The 18,035-nt window shown below is 38.0% G+C and overlaps 1 protein-coding gene across 2 annotated transcripts; it reads left to right on the top strand.

The window, feature by feature from the left end:
* The first annotated feature begins 588 nt into the window (after nucleotides 1-588).
* On the top strand, nucleotides 589-17,907 carry LOC143849728 (uncharacterized). Of its 2 annotated transcripts, none has more exons than XM_077358891.1 (10): nucleotides 589-800; nucleotides 6,171-6,587; nucleotides 10,684-10,748; nucleotides 14,071-14,119; nucleotides 14,448-14,542; nucleotides 14,640-14,725; nucleotides 14,834-14,893; nucleotides 14,973-15,054; nucleotides 16,736-16,849; nucleotides 17,463-17,907. In XM_077358891.1, exons 2-10 carry the CDS (start codon nucleotides 6,401-6,403, stop codon nucleotides 17,631-17,633), a joined length of 909 nt encoding a protein of 302 aa, XP_077215006.1. In that variant the 5' UTR covers nucleotides 589-800; nucleotides 6,171-6,400; the 3' UTR covers nucleotides 17,634-17,907. The 2 variants fall into 2 exon arrangements, with proteins under 2 accessions (XP_077215006.1, XP_077215007.1); XM_077358892.1 differs by having other exon boundaries at nucleotides 6,174-6,587.
* The last annotated feature ends 128 nt before the right edge of the window (nucleotides 17,908-18,035 follow it).

The raw sequence follows: 18,035 nt of genomic DNA on the forward strand, positions 1-18,035 counted from the left end.
TTGTTTATCCATGAATAATGTTTGTAGTTAAGACCCGACATTGGAATCTCAGCCCGGCACCGAGATTTAATTATCTAGGGTTTTTTAATTTTTTAAGATATATGTGGCCTCAGAATTTATATGATGGGTGGCCGTGAAAACACGTGAAGTCTAGAAAAAGTAGGTACGGCCCACTTTTTTTTATGATCCAAACCGTTCATCTGTTTGGGCACAACGTAACGTGCCTCAAAAATCAGTTCCATAGGATGATCCTAACCCTCCGATCTGAACTGATCTGAATATAGAGATTTCCAAAAATCATTTATGGAATCTTCTACAGATCGGAGGGTTAGGATCATCCTATGGAACTGATTTTTGGGGCACAACCTACTTATGTTGTGTCCAAACAGATGAACGGTTTGGATCATAAAAAAAAGTGGGCCATACCTACTTTTTTTTTGGACTTCACGTGTTTTCACGGCCACCCATCATATAAATTCTCGATGTGGCCTATAGCCCTATAGTAGATATGCAGTTTTGCACATGCTATTCCTACTTTGGGGAGTAACAAAACAGGGATAAGAACCGTGTCCGTGTATAAAATTATCCGCCCCTTACTATTCTCGTTCTAAACAAGCTCAAATAGGGTACGAGTCCACTCTTCTCTCTCTAAACGCGCTCGGATCCATCTCTCTCCCGTTTTGGAATTGCTCGAAGGTCCCTCATTTTCTCATTCTAGTTCTAGAAGAAGAAGTTCAGATCTTAGAAATACGACCAGGGTTCAGATCTTTCGAAACCGAAGGGATTCCAGACCTGCTCGGGTTAGGGTTTATTTTATGCTAATTTTTTGGAATCTTATCGCTTTATTGCTACTTCAAGGATAGGGTTCTCTTTCTTGCTTTTTAGGGTAGAAAAATATCTTACGGATCGTGGTTTTATGATGTAAAGCACTGATCTGATTTTAATTCTGAATTCCATCTCTTTAAAAAGTCGTTTCTCTGAAGTTTTCGTGTTTATTTGGCACACGTGTAAAGATTAAACTCCAGTATTTAAGAGGTTTATGTCCAGATCTTTCAAGGTCTATTTCATGTGTTTATTGGGCGTACAGTTGGAGCTCTAATAGTTAATATTGTTGGTGGCTGCATTTTATATAAGGTATGTGTGAGTATTAATTTTCAGATAGGTGTTGTCCATCATCACCCCCTTAAGTCCCACTTCCAAGGGAACCTCCTTTGCATAGAACCAGAAAAAAGTGTAAATACTTCATCGATATACCCTTTATCCCTCCTTCATAGGAATGCGACCTCGAATATGCCCAATCACCAAGAATTTTCAAAATGAAAACGTCCCGTGTCCCACATCAAGGGGACCTCCTATGCACAGAACCAGAAAAAGTATAAATACTTTATTGATATACGCTTTAATCCCCCTTCATATGACTGCAACATCAAATACGCCCAAATGGCGTATTTGATAGATGTCTCACTCCACCACGAATATCCTAACATTTTTCCTCAGACCTCTTCAGTAGAAAGACTGAGAAATCTGATTGATTGTCTTATGTACACCCAAATGGCCTCCAATGACCCTATTGCGGAATTCATTTAAGATGGCCCCTCTCAACGGTGACGATGGAGCGATAACTATGAGTCCTTTGTATCGTAGTTCACCCTGCTCCCATTTATATTTCAGGTGAGTCGTAGGATCATGTGTAATGCTGCCAATAGGTTCCTTTAGGACCGAATCTTCTTCCCATCCTGTTTTGATGTCCTCCTACCAAACAAAGTGAGGAGAGAAGAGAGCGAAAAATGTGGATTCATCTGGTGTCTCTCTTTGGTGGGACAAGGCATCACCACTTTGCCATTCTCCCCTTTTCAATACACTATCTCGTAGTCGTAGCCGAGTAGATTGGTCAACCATTTCTGTTGAGCCAATGTAGTGACATTTTGTTCCAACAAATAAATGAGATTGTGGTGATCAGTTCGGATTTGGAATCGTCGTCTGAGGAGTTATGGCCGACATCTTGTTATGACGTGCCATCATATCTTTTTTATATGTCAACAACCCCAAATTTTGCTCAATGAATCCTTTGCTAGCGAACCCAAATTTCACCATCATAGCTTGTTATAAGGCTTTATACTCTCATGAGAGAGGAGAGCATCGTAGACCTGATGGATTCGACTCTGGCATGATTGATGACGTAGATCGAGACTTTTTAGAAAGGCCATTTGAATGAGATGAGATTAGGACCGGTCTCTTCGCTGTGTGTAAAGACCATGCCCTAGGGACCGGATGGTTTTTGCATGGCTTTCTTCCACTGCTATTGGGATATAGTAAACATGAAATTTTTTATTTCTTCAAGGCCTTCTAAGAGACTAGTTTTAGACAAAAGAACTGGTGCGGCCTTCATTGCTCCGATCCCTAAGGTTGAAGGGGCGATCAACATCACGGATTGGGATGCTTGGATAAGGAGATGCACCTGCATCACTTCCACCTGAAGTAGAGCATGATCACTGTATTCTGCTTCTACTGAGTAGACAGCCTATTAATGTTAGATCATATCATTACCCTTACATTAAAAATGAGAGATATTATCAAAAGAAATGCTACACGCTGGCATAATTCGACCCAGTGTTAGCCCCTTTTCTTCACCTATTCTATCAGTGAAGAAAAAAGATGCCACATGGTGCACGTGCATCAGTTACAGAGCTTTGAATAAGCTAATCGTAAAAGACATACCCTATACCTGCAATTGATGATACACGGGATGAACTCCGTAGGGACTGTTTTTTTCTCCAAGTTGCATCTTCGTTCAGGCTACCATTAGAAATGGGCCCATGCTGAAGACATTCCTAAGACTGGCTTTTACACACATGCGAGGTATTTCGAGTTTTGGTGATGCCTTTTGGCTTAACCAACGCCCCATCCTTGTTCCAAAGTAGGGCTGCACAAAAAACCTCTCAAACCGATAAACCGAACTGAACCGGGCCTTTCGGTTCGGTTCGGTTTTTATGCCTATCGGTTCGATCGCGGTTAGGAAATTTACAAAACCGATCTGATCGGTTCGGTTTACGGTTCAGCAAATATTAATCCCAAAAACCGAACCGAACCGTCAAGTGATACGAAAACCGAACCGAACCGGTTCAGATAAGTTAATATATTTTTTATTTTTTTGAATTTTGACATTCGCCCATTCTCGTCTCACCCAGACACCCACAGCGGTTTAACTTTAGACTTTGACCTAACCCTAACCCTAAGTCCCTAACTCTAGTCTCTAACCTTAACCCAATAATAACACAAAAAGAAGTAAAGAACCCAAACCGTCCTTCTCTTCTCCTCTTTGGGTCTTTCACCTCTCCAGCTCTCCTACACGGATTCAAGCCCCCCTAACTTCTCCCGTTCTTCGTCTCCTCAAATCGCTGCAACCTCAAGTGCAAGCCTCAAATCGTATCATCAAACGATTCAAACCCATTAACATCTTCATCTCCTCTGCTCTAATCAAACGATTCAAACCCTAACTTCTTCTGCAAGGTTCGGCATAGATTCAACCCTAACATCTTCGTCTCCATCTATTCCTTTTGTTTCTATTTAATTTTTTTGATTTGGGTCTTGGATTTGTAGAAAGTTGTCTTTCTAGTTTCTAGGGATTTTGCTTCTTTTTTTTCTTGTTTTTGCATTAGATCTGCAAGGATCTTTATCATTTGAGTTGCTGGAGCTTGGGTTTGCAGGGTATGATTTTCTTTTGTGTTCTTGTAATTGCTGAGATAGAAGATTTTCTGCAATTAAATGCTATTTATGCCATGCTGATTTGTGTTGCAATTTGAAACTTGGGATTTTTTTTTCTTTTCCTTTTCTTTTCTTGTAATCATCGGATTTTGTCATTGGATTATGTTGAATTTATATTTTTGTTGAATGATTAAGGTATCTGTTTCATTTTTTTTATTAAATTTCCATGGTGCATTTATGCTTTCTTGCTAGTACTGTATAATTTGATTGTTGCCTGTTAAAAATAAGATTTGCAGTTAATCATATTTGCAAATGGATGAGCAGTGGCTTCTTTTTTAGGATTTGCAGTTACAGGTCAAAAAATGGATAAACCGTGAACCGAACCAAACCGAACCGGTCAAAAACGGTTTGGTTCTGTTCGGTTAGACCCACCATCGGTTCAGTTACAGTTTGATTTTTTTCCAAACCGATGGACTCGGTTCGGTTCAAGGGTGGTTCGGTTCAAGAAACACCCTTGAGCCGAACCGGACCGAACCATGTGCAACCCTATTCCAAAGTTTTATGAATGAGATATTTAGACCTTATTGACATCATTTTGTCTCGGTATTTTTCGATGATATTTTGGTGTGTGATAAAAGTTGAATTGATCATTCGCTACATGTGAAGCAAACTTTAAGTATCCTACGGTGGCACCGTCTTTTTGTCAAGTGCTCTACGTGCTAATTCATTCAAAGAGGACACAATCTCTTATCTCGCCTTCCCTTAATCTTCTCTTGATAAAGGTTCTTCACAATAGGCAGCGTCGAAGTAGCAAGTGGTTTAAGAGGAGCACTGTAATTTGGAAAACTCCGTGGCACATTAGCATTATGTCGTCAACTCAGTACCTCAAAACATGTTCTTCCTATAGTCACTCAGTACCTCAAAACATGTTCTTCCTATAGTCGAGCCAACCCGATAGCATGTCATTTTTGTGGGCTAAAATATCTGCACCCCCATGCGCAGATCTTTTTTGTAATCCGCTGATGAAGCAGCTCACAACAAACTGCTTGGAGAGATTTTCCATGTGATTAGCTAGTTGTTCGAACCAATCTTGGTACTCACGGACAGTTGTGGTTTGTCGGAGTTTGGTCAAAGTCCCCGTAGTCTTCATAAGGGTTTGATCCAAAGCTAATGCATATGGCCTCCACGAACTCCCGCCAAGACACCATCCCTCGAGTCTTTTCCAACAATTTATGCCAATGCAACACCTTGCTCTCAAGGTATCTTTAAAAAAAAAAACATCTTGTTCTCAAGGTGAAAAGAAGCAATAGTAATGGCCATATGCAACACCTTGTTCTCAACACCTTCTGTGCCTCCTCAGTGTGCTTGTGATTAAAGACGCCTTGTTCTCAACACCTTCTGTGCCTTCTCAGTGTGCTTGTGGTTAAAAAATCGCTCAATGCGAAACACCCAACGCAATGGATCGTCTCCATCAAAATGAGAGAAATTGACCTTGGCAAAACATATAGGACTCGTGTCAGGAGGGTGTTGGATGTGTGCCAGCATTTGGTGGGATGATGCATCTTGCTGATGTTGCCATCTACGTCACAAATATCTCCGTTATTTTCAAAATATAGCGTTTTTGTTGCGAAATTTTGATAAAACGACAAAATCCCGAACTAATTCCGAGATTTTAAAAATATAGCGATATTTTCGTTCTTATCATAAAATATCCCGATAATATCGCGATATTATCCTGATATTTTTACTATATTTTTATTTTATATTTTTTCTTAAATTTAATATTTTTATATATTTTTTAAATAATTTAATTTTACAGTTTATTTCCCGATATCAACCCGAAAAAATTAATAAAAAATTAATATATCTCGAGATTTTCCCTTCCCGAGAACGACAGTTGTGACATAGGTTGCCATCCATTGAATGATGAGGAAAGCGCTTCATACTTGATATGGAGGGCTGATACAAGCTGATGGAGTTGCTGCAAAACCTCTGTGTGCCGCTCATTGTTCTCTTTGATCTGCTTGATCCCAGGCTATATATGTTTTGCCTTTTGATCTCTAGTTCCTGCTGCCATGGTGCCCAACATAGGTATTAGGTCAAGTCGTGGCTCTGATACCAAGTAATAGCTTGATAGGAGCTTGACTACTTGAGAGATAAGAGAGCACCAAAAAAAAAAACGAGTCTCATTTCCAAATTAATCAAATGCATGTATGCACATAACAAATCCATGAAGTTTTATGATAATTTTCTTACAATTCTTCTTTTATGTCAAACTTTATTTTTAAGGAATTCACACCAGAATTTTCTGGATTGGTTTGATGCATTTTTTTTTTTGTGTTATTGCCCTATTGAATCCATGTTTTAGTCTCTGTTCTTCAATTCTGAACTTCATTATGGTTCTGGTGGATTTTTTATTGTTTTCTCATGCTGAAACTAATTCACTTTGATGTTCATGTTTGCAGCAGAGGAAACAACATAGTTGGGTTGGACTACACATTCATCACCGGAGAGAGAGAGAGAGAGAGAGAGAGAGAGAGAGAGAGAGAGAGAGAGAGAGAGAGAGAGAGAGAGAGAATATTTGCCTTTTCTTCTAGTTTCCTCTCATTTACAGGGTGTGAGATCCTCAGAGATTTGTCTGCGATAAGGGAGGGTTCTTAAATATCTTGTCTAGAATTCTTTTATTTGCTCAAAGATGGTTGGGGCAGCAGAGGAAACCCAATTGAACAGGCTGGAGAGCCAAGTCGATAATGGTGGGGGAGGGGCATGGGAGTATCTCTGTCTCATTAGGAAGCTCAAAGTTCGACGATCGGACAAGGTCTTGAAATATGGATTGTCGATCTTGAGTGACTCTAAGAAGCGATCAAAACTTGGTGGAGAAGGTGAGTACCATTTGTTTTATTTTACTTTTTGTTGGGTTGTAGTATTTGGTGCTTTAGAATCATTCAAGAAATTTGAATTTTTCGATTATGGATCTGGGTGTCTTTCCTTTTCTCGTTTTTTTTTTTTTGAGAGTTGGAAAGGTTTTGTTTTTATCCTTTTTTTTCTGTTTAGCTAGATTTTGAAATTTGACTAGTTGAAAATTCTTGATAGAAACTGTAAATTTGAAATTTTGCATATTTATGCTGGAATTTGCATCTTTCATTGCTTTCTTCGTTTTGTATTTTGAGAGACTACATAATTTGATTTCACCTTGTTTTTTACAATTCTTGGGAGAAGTTGGGAGATAAACTTTTTGAAATTAGGTATCGTAACTGGGAAGACGGTAAGGTAAGGTTGCTCCATTGTGACCTGGTGGTCACGGGTTTGAGTCACAGAAACAGCCTGTCTGCAAAGCAGGGGTAAAGTTGCGTACATCTAGCCCTCCCTAGACCCCGCAATGGCGGGAGCCTCATGCACTGGGACACCCCCCCCCCCCCCCCGGGGGGACGGGGGACATTAAGGCAGTGTTTGGATCTGCATGGTAGGTTTCAACTGAATGTTTAGAACAATGAAAGGATTTCCTTTGGAATAGGTTTTACATTGTTTGGAGGAGATAACATATTTTCCTGGAAATTGAATGGGTACAGTTTGACTTATAATTTCACGAACATTATCAGTTAACAAACTGTGTTGGCAATTTAATGACTTCAATTCAGGTGGGGATGTAGAGAGGAGAGGGAGGGAGGGAGTTTTTGGGAGGCTTATTTGTGGTTAAGTTTCGTTATGCCATGCTTATCAGACCTATAGGTGGTCATGGTTAAAGTTTGCCGTGTAATAGTACCCACTTCCACCTACACTTCAAACTTTTTTTGGACGAATCTTCGAGAAAATCAGCAGGCTCGACAATTTGAAGAGAGATAGCCAATAGATGCACATTATGTGCAAAAGGCAGGTACTACAACCACATCTTCCTTCATTGTAGGGTGGCATGTAGGGTCTGGACTTTGGAAAGCGAAGCTACAGTGGTTCACCCTATTTTGGATCTTTCCAAGCTACACTACCGTTTTTTTTTCCTTGAACTGATAAAATATATTAAGCAAAAAGGCTATACAAAGGGGAATAAATGGAAAAGAAAAGAAAGAAAAGAAAAATGAAAAAAAGGACCCCTAGAAAGAATCAGCAAAACCAAAGTGATGCCATTCCATACTAAAACACTAGATCATACAAGTGATTCCAATATTCTCTATTTTGTCGGCTAACGAGATCCCTCAAAGACGAATTTGAGACTATGACTCAAAATCTGGGTAATATCCTCCACATCCCTGAACCAACTAGTAAATTGCCACAAGGGAGAAAGAAACCTTCCTAATCCAATTGATAGGGTTATGTGAATAACCTCCGATCCTAGTCTTTTATGCAGCCCAAATCTGCCAAACGGCTTCAGGCCTTTCCAAACCGCCTGATTACCATATCCTCACCCCCAATGCAAAGGCCATTAGGAGCCATATTATATCACCAAAGCCGACTATCAGCCTATTAACATAGGTATTATAGATGGATTTGCCACTACCATTGAAATTACATTTCAACCATCTGGAGGGTGAGAAGGCCAAACATCCGTGTTCCTTTTCTCAAGGTCAAATCCCTGCAAATGCTACCCCAATCACAATTAATGCACTAAGCGAAATACCAGAAAAACAAGTAATTCTGGAAACATGCTCAGAAACCTTGACAAGAATTTCATACACAATCCAGCCAGTAGTCTTTCTTTCGGAGAATCAGAGGAAAACAATCTAGAATTCTTCTCTGCCAGACGTGCCGAAAGGCAAAGGGAAGGAGGGAATTCCAATAACATTCTACTCAACTCAACTAAGCCTTTATCCCAAACTAGTTGGGGTCGGCAATTCCGATAACATTCAAAACACAAATTTCTGCAAGAGGTTTGTATGACTCTAACCATGACAAACAAGAGAAATCCAGCAAAATAAGGTTTGCATGGATCTTACGAATGGAGTAAAACACAAATTTCTGCAATAACACAAGAAAACTGAAGGGAGTCTCCCCAATTTCAAAAAAAGAAGCTTGCAGACTCTCTAACAGCCCTAAAACCCTGCTTTTACAAGCTTGATTCGATCTATTCCTGGTGCTTAAGATTTACCAAAACCAAACTTTCCTAAGGACTTGAGGACACCTAGAAGAACTCAATCAGAAACAAATACAAGTTTTTGACTACTCTTATCAGGACAATTGTTCTCAGGCTTAAATTAACCTTACATTCAAACAACATTCATCATAATTCCCCAAATATTGGAGTACAAAGTACCACCCAATTTTTGTAAGAAAAAGTCCCCCAGGGCCCACTGCTGATAAGATCGCCCATACAATTCAGAAAATGGTCGGTCTCTAATGTACGTTTTGCCTTGTTTGGCTCCAAGGTTCATATACATAATTAGTAGTTCGACAGGTCAAAAGCTTTATTAGCTTCTTGAGCCACATAGTCAAAAGCTTATAGCAATTCATTAAAGAAAAGGGAAAACCGAGACAGTCAAGCCCAAAATACAAGAACGGAAGAAACAGAAAGGAAAATACAAAGACAATATACAATCACAGAGGGAGGAAATCAAACAACTCCAAACCAAGCTTGCCCACCCACTACGAGCTAATCTATCTGCCTCCTGGTTTGCCGATCTTCTAATATGATTGAAGACTATGGAAGAATCACATATCCGATCTTCGATTTCGTCAAACAAAGATGCAAACCTCCAAGGCGGCACTCGCGCACCTCTTAGCCATCTAATGACATTCATTGAGTCACCTTCCACAATTGTCGAGTTCAAGAGTTCACTTGGAATACACTTTAACCTTGATGAGCGGCTTTTATATGTTGAATACTGATTGAAAAAGAAATCAGTATACTCTAGTTCTGCTTCTGATTCCTCTTGACAATACAAGCTCTGCCATTTTAATAACAATTGCTCACTCCAATTATTTTATTTTGGGGCCGTATACACATGAAGGGTTCTGTGGATTCTTCAATTGTAGGTCTTACTGGGAAATTGGTTCGTGATGAGAAAGCAATGTTTTTGGTATACAGGGCGTGATCCTCATTATTTTAAATTGGTTCTTGATTCAAAAGCAATATTTCTCTTGTTTTTGGTAGACTGGGCGTGATCCTCATTATTTTAAAGTGGTTCTTGATTTGAATGCAATAAATCTGGTAATTATTTCTTGGGTGCTGACTGCTGGCTGCAATGAACCTTCCATCTTATTAAGTCTTTTTTAGATCCCTGAGGCCAAATGTCTGTGCAATGATACCATTTAATTTGTGGAATTATACCATTTCCCTGTGTTTTATAGGCAATGTTGTGTAGACTATTATTTGCAGATGAGGTTGAAAATTGCAGGGAGATGAGAATAATCATATATTACATTAGAGAACTTCTCTGACTTTGTGTGGAACTTTCTCAGTATTGATCCCTTTGGGCTTCTCTTTTTGCAAGTTTTTAAGTTCTCAACTAGATGTCTTTACAAGAAATTCTAGATACTTCCCATTTGCACTATTTTCCTGTAACTATTCCAAGTACCATGCCCTTGTTCATTTGTCGGTAATAGGCTAAGAGAAAGATATTTCTCTTGCTCGGTAGTGGACTACCTCAGGAATGAATGGGTATCCTTTCGTATACTAGGATTGAAGAGCTGGATAGACCTTATTGTTAACTAAGGGTCAGTAAACTGGCATAGTCACACCTGTAAGGTATTCAAATAACTTCATTTTTAAAACTTCATTGGTCTTTCATATGTTCTCCATTCAAACATTTATCCTAGACTCTACATCTTGCTTTGTAAAAAATGATATTATATGTTTCTCTCATTATTTAAAGAGCAAATGGCTTTTTTTTTAATGGCTGTTGAAACTGGTTATTGATTTACTTAATCGAATCACTAATTTCTGCTTTCTGATATGTCCCTCATAGCTGTTCGGTTATGTTTTGAAGCTTAGTATTCTTCACCTTTGTTTAGCTTGACATCTTGCTCATGCTTGTGTTCTTGATGTAGAATGGACTCTTTACGAGCAGGTGGCTATTGCAGCTATGGACTGCCAGCACCTTGATGTGGCAAAGGTGGAATCCATTTTCTTTTGATTTTCCTTTGAAATGGCTGCTTTATTTCTTTTATACTATCTTCGAATTTCCTGTCAGTTTATTGGAAAGAGAGATTTTACTCTCTGATTCAAATTCAAATATGTGTGTTCCATGTTTGTGACCAAAGAGTAAGATCTACTCATTATTGTGGGGAAAGTGCTTTAAAAGTAAAACTGAAGAGAACCTAAATATTCTAGACTGCTAATAAAGTTAAGATACTAAATAACCTTTGTCTTCTAGACATAATAGAGTAAATAAAGTAATATAACCTATATCTTCTAGACTGTTCCTTATGCAGTGAATAAGTCCTACTCATGATTGTATGAAAATTGTGCCAAAGTGAAAGTGCAACTTAGACCTTCTTAACTGATCGTAACGACCAAGGTGGAGCCGAAATTGACAACCCCACCCACCCATCAAAGTCCCACCCCTGTCAGTTATGAAGAAGTTTTTGGTACATTTTATATGAAGTTGTTGATGTGGCACAGATATGGGAGATACAAGGTTCAACTCTTCTTTTGAAATGATTATATATGAGGGTTGTTACTTTGAAATAATAAAACTAAACACTGTAATGAACATAAAATAAAATAAAATAAAACACTGTTCATTTCACCTAAATTCTTTCTACTCTTCTTTTGAAATGATGATATCTTAGGGATGTTATGTTGAAATAATAAAACTAAACACAGTACACTAACATTTACAATTCACAACAATGTTATTGTTGTATGGTACAAACAAACTTGAAATCCTATGGACTAAAATGATGCCAGGAAATTCGATGTTTTTCAGAGATTGGAAAGGAAAGAGAAGAGGGAGGGGTTTATAATTGGATGCATAAAGAGACTATCCTGACCCCGATATCTTTAGCCCACACCAACTTAATAGAAAACGCATGCAGGATAAGTAGGTGCAATTCTTGCACCATTTAAGAGGTCCAAACCCAGGAGAAGGTAATCTTGCGTCATCATTTTTTTAGCAGCAACAGAAACAAGTGAGTTTCATTAATATAAGGTGAAAAAACAATACAAAATAAAGAGATGAGATATCTGATAAGAAAAAAAGATACAAATAAAAGATTCCCTTCTACCCAAAAGAAAGCTTAACATCATGCTGTGATATTACAATAGAAGTGTCTCCATTGTCAATAACCAAGGATTCTCTTTCCACACCTTCTCTTGCTAGACCATCCCCTCTTTCATTAATCAATCGTGAAATTTGCATAAAAGGCAATGGCATAACCTAGGTAATACCAAGCCTTTATGAAATAAACCTCGCAAGCCTTCATGGGCCAGGAGATGCTCTTTAGCCCAATTTATCACGTTCTTAGAATCATGGTTTTAAACTTCTGCCGGCATATGTCAATTTCGGCTGACATGTGAGTATTGACTTCCGCAGGGACCGAAGTCCAACGTTTGATTCCTTGCATGCAACCTCTAACCAAAATACCCCATATATCCAAGGTATTAAATTTCGGTTTCGGTCGGAATGGAAATATAAACGTTTCGATTTGGGTTAGAAATTTTGGTAGAAATCTTGTAAAATTGTGGAAATGTATGGAAATTTCCATGCAATTGATAGGCATTTAAGATGAAACTTCATGGCGTGCTAAAATAAGCACAAATGCGTACTCAAAAAATGATCACATCAAGCAAAAAAAAAATCTCCCGCGATTGTTTAACAACAAAATGCTAGTGGCATGTGTTGTTGCACATGTCTGATAATTCATGACGTACCACTTTCACATGTAATTCATATAAATATTTATACACAATACATACACCACATTTCACATAAAATTCATAAAAAAAAATGTGACAAATACTGGTATAGTATACCGCCAATACACTTACGATTTTGGTTTCACTATGCGCTTGCTTTCTGCATGTGTTTTGATGAGATGGAAACAGAAACATTCCGTTCATTTTGTATCAGTTTCAGTGGAAATGTAAAACTATGCATATATCTAGCAAATATCTATGTTTTGAATGAACCTTGCTATTTAAGACGTGCACGATAGTGTGTGTCACTAGTTGCTTGATCTTCTTAAACCATTATGGATGGTTTTCTTGCTTATGCGATGGATTCTAAGTATGTATTTGTGCTGATCTAGCATTTACTGAAGTTTCATTTTAAATTTTCTTCGTTTTCATGGACTTCAATAAACTTCCATGATTTTTACAAGATTTCTATGACGACCATAAACTTACACGAAGAACTCTTCCATGAGGACCATAGTCCTTACCAAAACCGATGTTCGAATCCTTGCTTAAAATGTCATTCCACAAGTAAAGGCATGGATAGTCTTTTAGCTCCAACAGTCAATAGATGCTCCACCAAAGCTCAATCTTTCTATCAATGATCTCGACAAAGCCTGTAAAGAAATCAAGAGATTGAGCTTTGGTGGAGCATCTATTGATTGTTTTAGCTTGATTATTCTGGCTTGTTGAGGCGGAAACAAGAGTGGCATCGTTAGTGATCGGGCGACTCAAGGAGTCACATCTGTTATGGAGATTGTCCTAACATTTCAGAGAAAGGGGTTCTGCCAAATTTTCATGTAGACATTTTGAGGTTATTTAGGCAATTTTTATTACTGATCTCTAGGTTCTTTTTTTGAAATGAATCTCTAGCTATTGGTATGTTTCGGATGCACTTATTTTTGGGCTTGTTTTCTGGTTCCTTTTTTTTTTTCGGTTCGTTTGATAAAAACACTCATTGCTAAAAATTATTAAATAAATTACCATTCAAAAAAGTTATTAAATAAATAAAATTATGAAAATAAAAATTTTACACTCTTCAATTGTAGCTCTTTTTAAGCCTTTTGACTCTTCAAATATTGGTCCATATGAAGCCATCAGAAGTTTGAACTCTGAACTGCAGTAGAGAAATTTGGCAAGGAACTCTCTTTATGACCTAAAACACTATATACCAGTTATTGTTGTGGCCCTTGCAACTGAAAATTATTAAGTTAGTTGTTTTTAAAAAAAATTGTATGACTGGTTTTTGGCCCTGCTCTTATCTTACCTATTAAAAATCCTTTAATCTAGCTTGGTCCCTTCTTGCCTTTTTGACTGGTAATGCCACTAAAAAAATGCCACTAAGACCCTTCAGCATTTTTGCTACGATGTACGGAGAAATAATTTCTTGGCATAGTAGGTGGCACTGTGGCAGCTCTCCCTTTGTCAGTCTGTTGTGCTTCATTCCTGTCATCTGTGTATAGTTTTACCACTGATATATATCAATATATGAGACTCTTAAAGCTGAAATTGATGATTTTACCTGAAAATCTTTGCTTCAGGATTGCATACAAACTCTTCAGAAGAAATTTCCAGCCAGTATAAGGGTTGGTGAGTTCATCTATAAACTAGGGTCTATTTCTCCACTTTGGCTCTATTTAGAAAAAATTGTATGACAGGAGCTTCCCTGCGCTTAAGTGGCTCAAAAGGCCTCCCATGGGTTCGTATAGCGGGTCCACCTTTGCAGGTCCACAAAAAGTGACCAATGGGAGGCCTGATAAGCCACGTAAGCGCAGGGAGCTGCCTGCGCAGGAACACTTTCCTCACACACACACACACACACATATATATATATATATATATATATATATATATCATGATTTCTCCCAGATTTCTTAGTTTGGCCTATTTGGTCCCTTCTTTTGGAAATATTCTTCAGCCAGGTTGGAGGGGATGTTGTTTGAAGCAAAGGGATCATGGGCAGATGCAGAAAAAGCATACTCACTCATTCTGGAGGACACACCACTTGATCAAGTAAAATTATCAGGGCTTCCTGAAATCAGTAGGATTTTTTGACATGCTTATTTCATGAAATTTGCTGAATGGAAGTTCTAAGGCCTTTCTGTCTCAGGTAATCCACAAGAGGAAGGTTGCGATGGCAAAGGCACAGGGCAATATTTCAGGTGCCATTGAATGGCTCAATAAATATCTTGAAATGTTAGTGAGTTGGATTCAGGTCTTATAATTTTAAAATAAATGTTTTGGTTTGCTTTTAGTGTGTTGTGTACTTTACAAACATTGCTGAAATGGTTGATTTTATTTCAGATTTATGGCGGATCATGATGCATGGAGAGAACTTGCAGAAATATATGTTTCTCTACAAATGTGAGACTTGTCTCCCTTCATGCTATATGAAAGGTCCTTCATTTCACTGAACTATTCTGTTGTTTCTTGTTGTAATCAGGTATAAGCAAGCAGCTTTTTGTTATGAGGAGCTAATATTATGTCAACCAACAGTACCCCTATATCACTTAGCTTATGCTGAGGCAAGTAGCTTTTTTATTGTTATTTATGTGTTCAATTCTTCTTCTTTTTCTTTTGTGATTTTTTCACTTCAATGGTGAATGACGGGGGTTGTCCATGATAAGGAGGATTTTATGATTCTGTCCGTTGTTCCTTTGGGTGTTCAGATGGCAGGGAAAGCCGATCTATGGGTTGGTTTCTAACATTAATGACATTTGAAATGCTGACCATATTGTACTAGGGTACAAACATGGCTACTGGTGATTCAAGGACAACCTTGGGAGGCAGACAAAGGTTACTAAGACTCAAACCAAACAATACAAATTAGGTTGTGCTAGAATAGAAAAATAAGCAAAGATCTAAAGTGGAATGAGAAATAATTGATTCTTGATCAAATTTCAAGATCAAAAAATCAATGATCACTGACAAGCAAAACTATATCATAGAATTCCGGAATGTCAAACAAACTAAGACGTTTCAATATTCCTAAATTATCCCTGACGTACTTTGGATTTCCGCCATCCATCCTAGGCTAATATCATTCCTTAAACAAGACCCTAGAAAACTTTCCGAACAATTTATGACTTCCAAAATAGATATAGATGAACTAAAACAACCAAAACTCCCGTTCAAAAAGAAAAAAACCCGTCTCAGGTTTATTTTTTCATTTTTTTCTTTTCAATGAAAATATAGAATTTTATGATAGGAATGAAAGGATACAGTAGAGCAGAGCTTGCTCTACTTACCCATAATTTCCAATGGGCATCCACCTTGTCGATATCTATCCTAGGGGCATGAAAAGAATAGCATCCACATTCTCTAACAAAATGAGCTTATGTCCGAGGACCACCATTATTCCTTGCAGCCCATCTGATACCATTTTCTGAATTCCCTTGCTCCCAACTCCTTTTTTGAATAATCTAACTCCCATTAATAGCTCTTTAGCCTCAGGCATGTTTGAGTGAATTATGTCATTCGGACCCAAGGATGCCCAAAGAATATCACCTCACTCATCTCTAAAGATTCCCCCAATACCTGCCCAACCTAAATTCCTAAATGAGTATACATCGAAGTTAGCTTTATCACTTGGGGATGCAGAGGGGCAGAGGGGTCCATACCTCCGCCTTCAATCTTCTTTCCTCTGTGACTTCTTTTCAACATCTAGAGAAGCCTTGAGTAGACGCACCCAAAAAAGGGCAGCCCAGTAGACACACCCAAAGAGTCCATACCTCCTCCTCCCATAAGATTATTGAGTAATTTATAATAATTTTGATACCTTTGTCACCTTTTTATTCTTGTTTTTGGTGTATTACTTGGTCAGCAACTTGCAAATTCAAAACTTGGTAACATTGCCATGACTTAAGACCATCACTTAGACCTGACCACTTATATGAAATTACTTGATGTATAATATAAGTGAGAAGAGGTATTACAATATAAATATGCATAAAGATAGTTGGGTGTGTAAGAAATATCTTTACGAACTTAAGTTATCCGGACCACACAACAGGTTATTAATTATTAATATTCAATGGACACTTTTGATTTGGAAGTTTTTATCTGAAAAATAAATACCCTTGTTATAGCCCTGGAAGAATTTTATGGTGTACCTTCAACTGTACTTGCTATTTTAGTGTATAAGAACACCTTATGCAAAGGTTTTGGATTGTAACTATTAAGTTTTGTTGTCCTTTGATTCAATAGGTACTCTATACAATGGGTGGCTTAGAAAATCTTCAAACAGCTAAAAAGTATTATGCATCCACCATTGACTTGAGTGGAGGCAAGAACACCAGAGCCCTTTATGGCATATGTTTGGTGAGATTCCCCTTACTCATCTATTCCTTCATTATCTTTCGCTGTGTCCTTGTTTTAGTCTTGTTTTATTTCCTTCCTTCAAGAATAATTGGAAGCTTGGAGTAATCTCCTACTTGTCTATGCATGATTAGATGGTCACACCGACATAGTGTACTTTCACCTTTTATACTTACTCATTCTTTTTAGAATGAAATTATGAAAGCTCCCATTCAATGCAATGATCTGGGACCATTTATTCAGTAGCGTCCAATATTGAGTTGCCATACCTCAAATTGGGTAATCTTAACTTCCAATTGGTGGCCTAAATGGGCAAGTGAAGGAAATTAGAGCAACAGCTCAAATTAAAATAGCAAAAGCCCTCCAATTGGACACTTAAGGCTGACAATCAGAATATTAATGAAAAATGGTCTAGATCATTGTAGTGTCCATGGGTGGACCCAATCTCACTGCATCTCATTGGAACTCGCCCTAAGTGCATCAAATTTATCATTCTCCCTACTTGTACAGATTGAAACAATATTCGTATTAGTTTTCATTATCTAATATGGATGTGTTGGTATTATTACGCAATGAGATGAGTAGATTACTAAGAAAAGCTTTATATTCTCTTCAGTGTAGTGTTGCTATCGGTCAGCTTTCGAAAGGGAGAAACAAGGAAGAGAAAGAGAGCTCAGAGCTCCCATCCCTCGCCGTGAAAGCCTTAGTGAAAGACTACCAGCAGAGAGCTCCCAACAAACTCTCTCTACTTACAACCACACTGAAGAACATGAAACTCCTCTCATAACTACATTTCCCCACTCACCAGCTTGTCGTTACTTTTTTCTCCTAGAACTTGAAAGGTTCATCTATTTGTGCAGTAACAGCTGCAAAATCTTGATATTTTTATGCTTTTTTATATGTCCAGTGGGTATTTCTTTCTAAATTCAGATGTGGTTTGTATTTCCCAATAAGTACATGGTGAATTAGAGAAAATGGGAAAGTGAATTTTCTTCAAGTTCTCATGGTAATATGATGCATGGAACTTCTTATTAAGACTATATATTTGCCCTTTTATTGAATTTAGATTGAGTAATAATGTAAGTTTAAGCATATTTTCTAGCACAAATGCATGGCCTTTACCTGCATATCCGGGTTTTGTTGGAGAAGATGGGTTTAGTTGTCTATGCCACCTCCAAAGCTTCTATGA

Source organism: Tasmannia lanceolata, unplaced genomic scaffold (genome assembly GCF_043159265.1).
Source record: "Tasmannia lanceolata isolate RefF3 unplaced genomic scaffold, GAP_Taslan_0.1 ptg000018l, whole genome shotgun sequence".
NCBI classification, from domain to species: Eukaryota; Viridiplantae; Streptophyta; class Magnoliopsida; order Canellales; family Winteraceae; genus Tasmannia; species Tasmannia lanceolata.

Bases quoted from the DNA above. Each gene is read 5' to 3' on its own strand.
- LOC143849728 (XM_077358891.1), top strand. From the start codon at position 6,401: ATGGTTGGGGCAGCAGAGGAAACCCAATTGAACAGGCTGGAGAGCCAA. The intron at 6,588-10,683 runs GTGAGTACCATT...TTCTTGATGTAG, and splicing joins ATCAAAACTTGGTGGAGAAG to AATGGACTCTTTACGAGCAG. The intron at 14,726-14,833 runs GTTAGTGAGTTG...ATTTTATTTCAG, and splicing joins CTCAATAAATATCTTGAAAT to ATTTATGGCGGATCATGATG.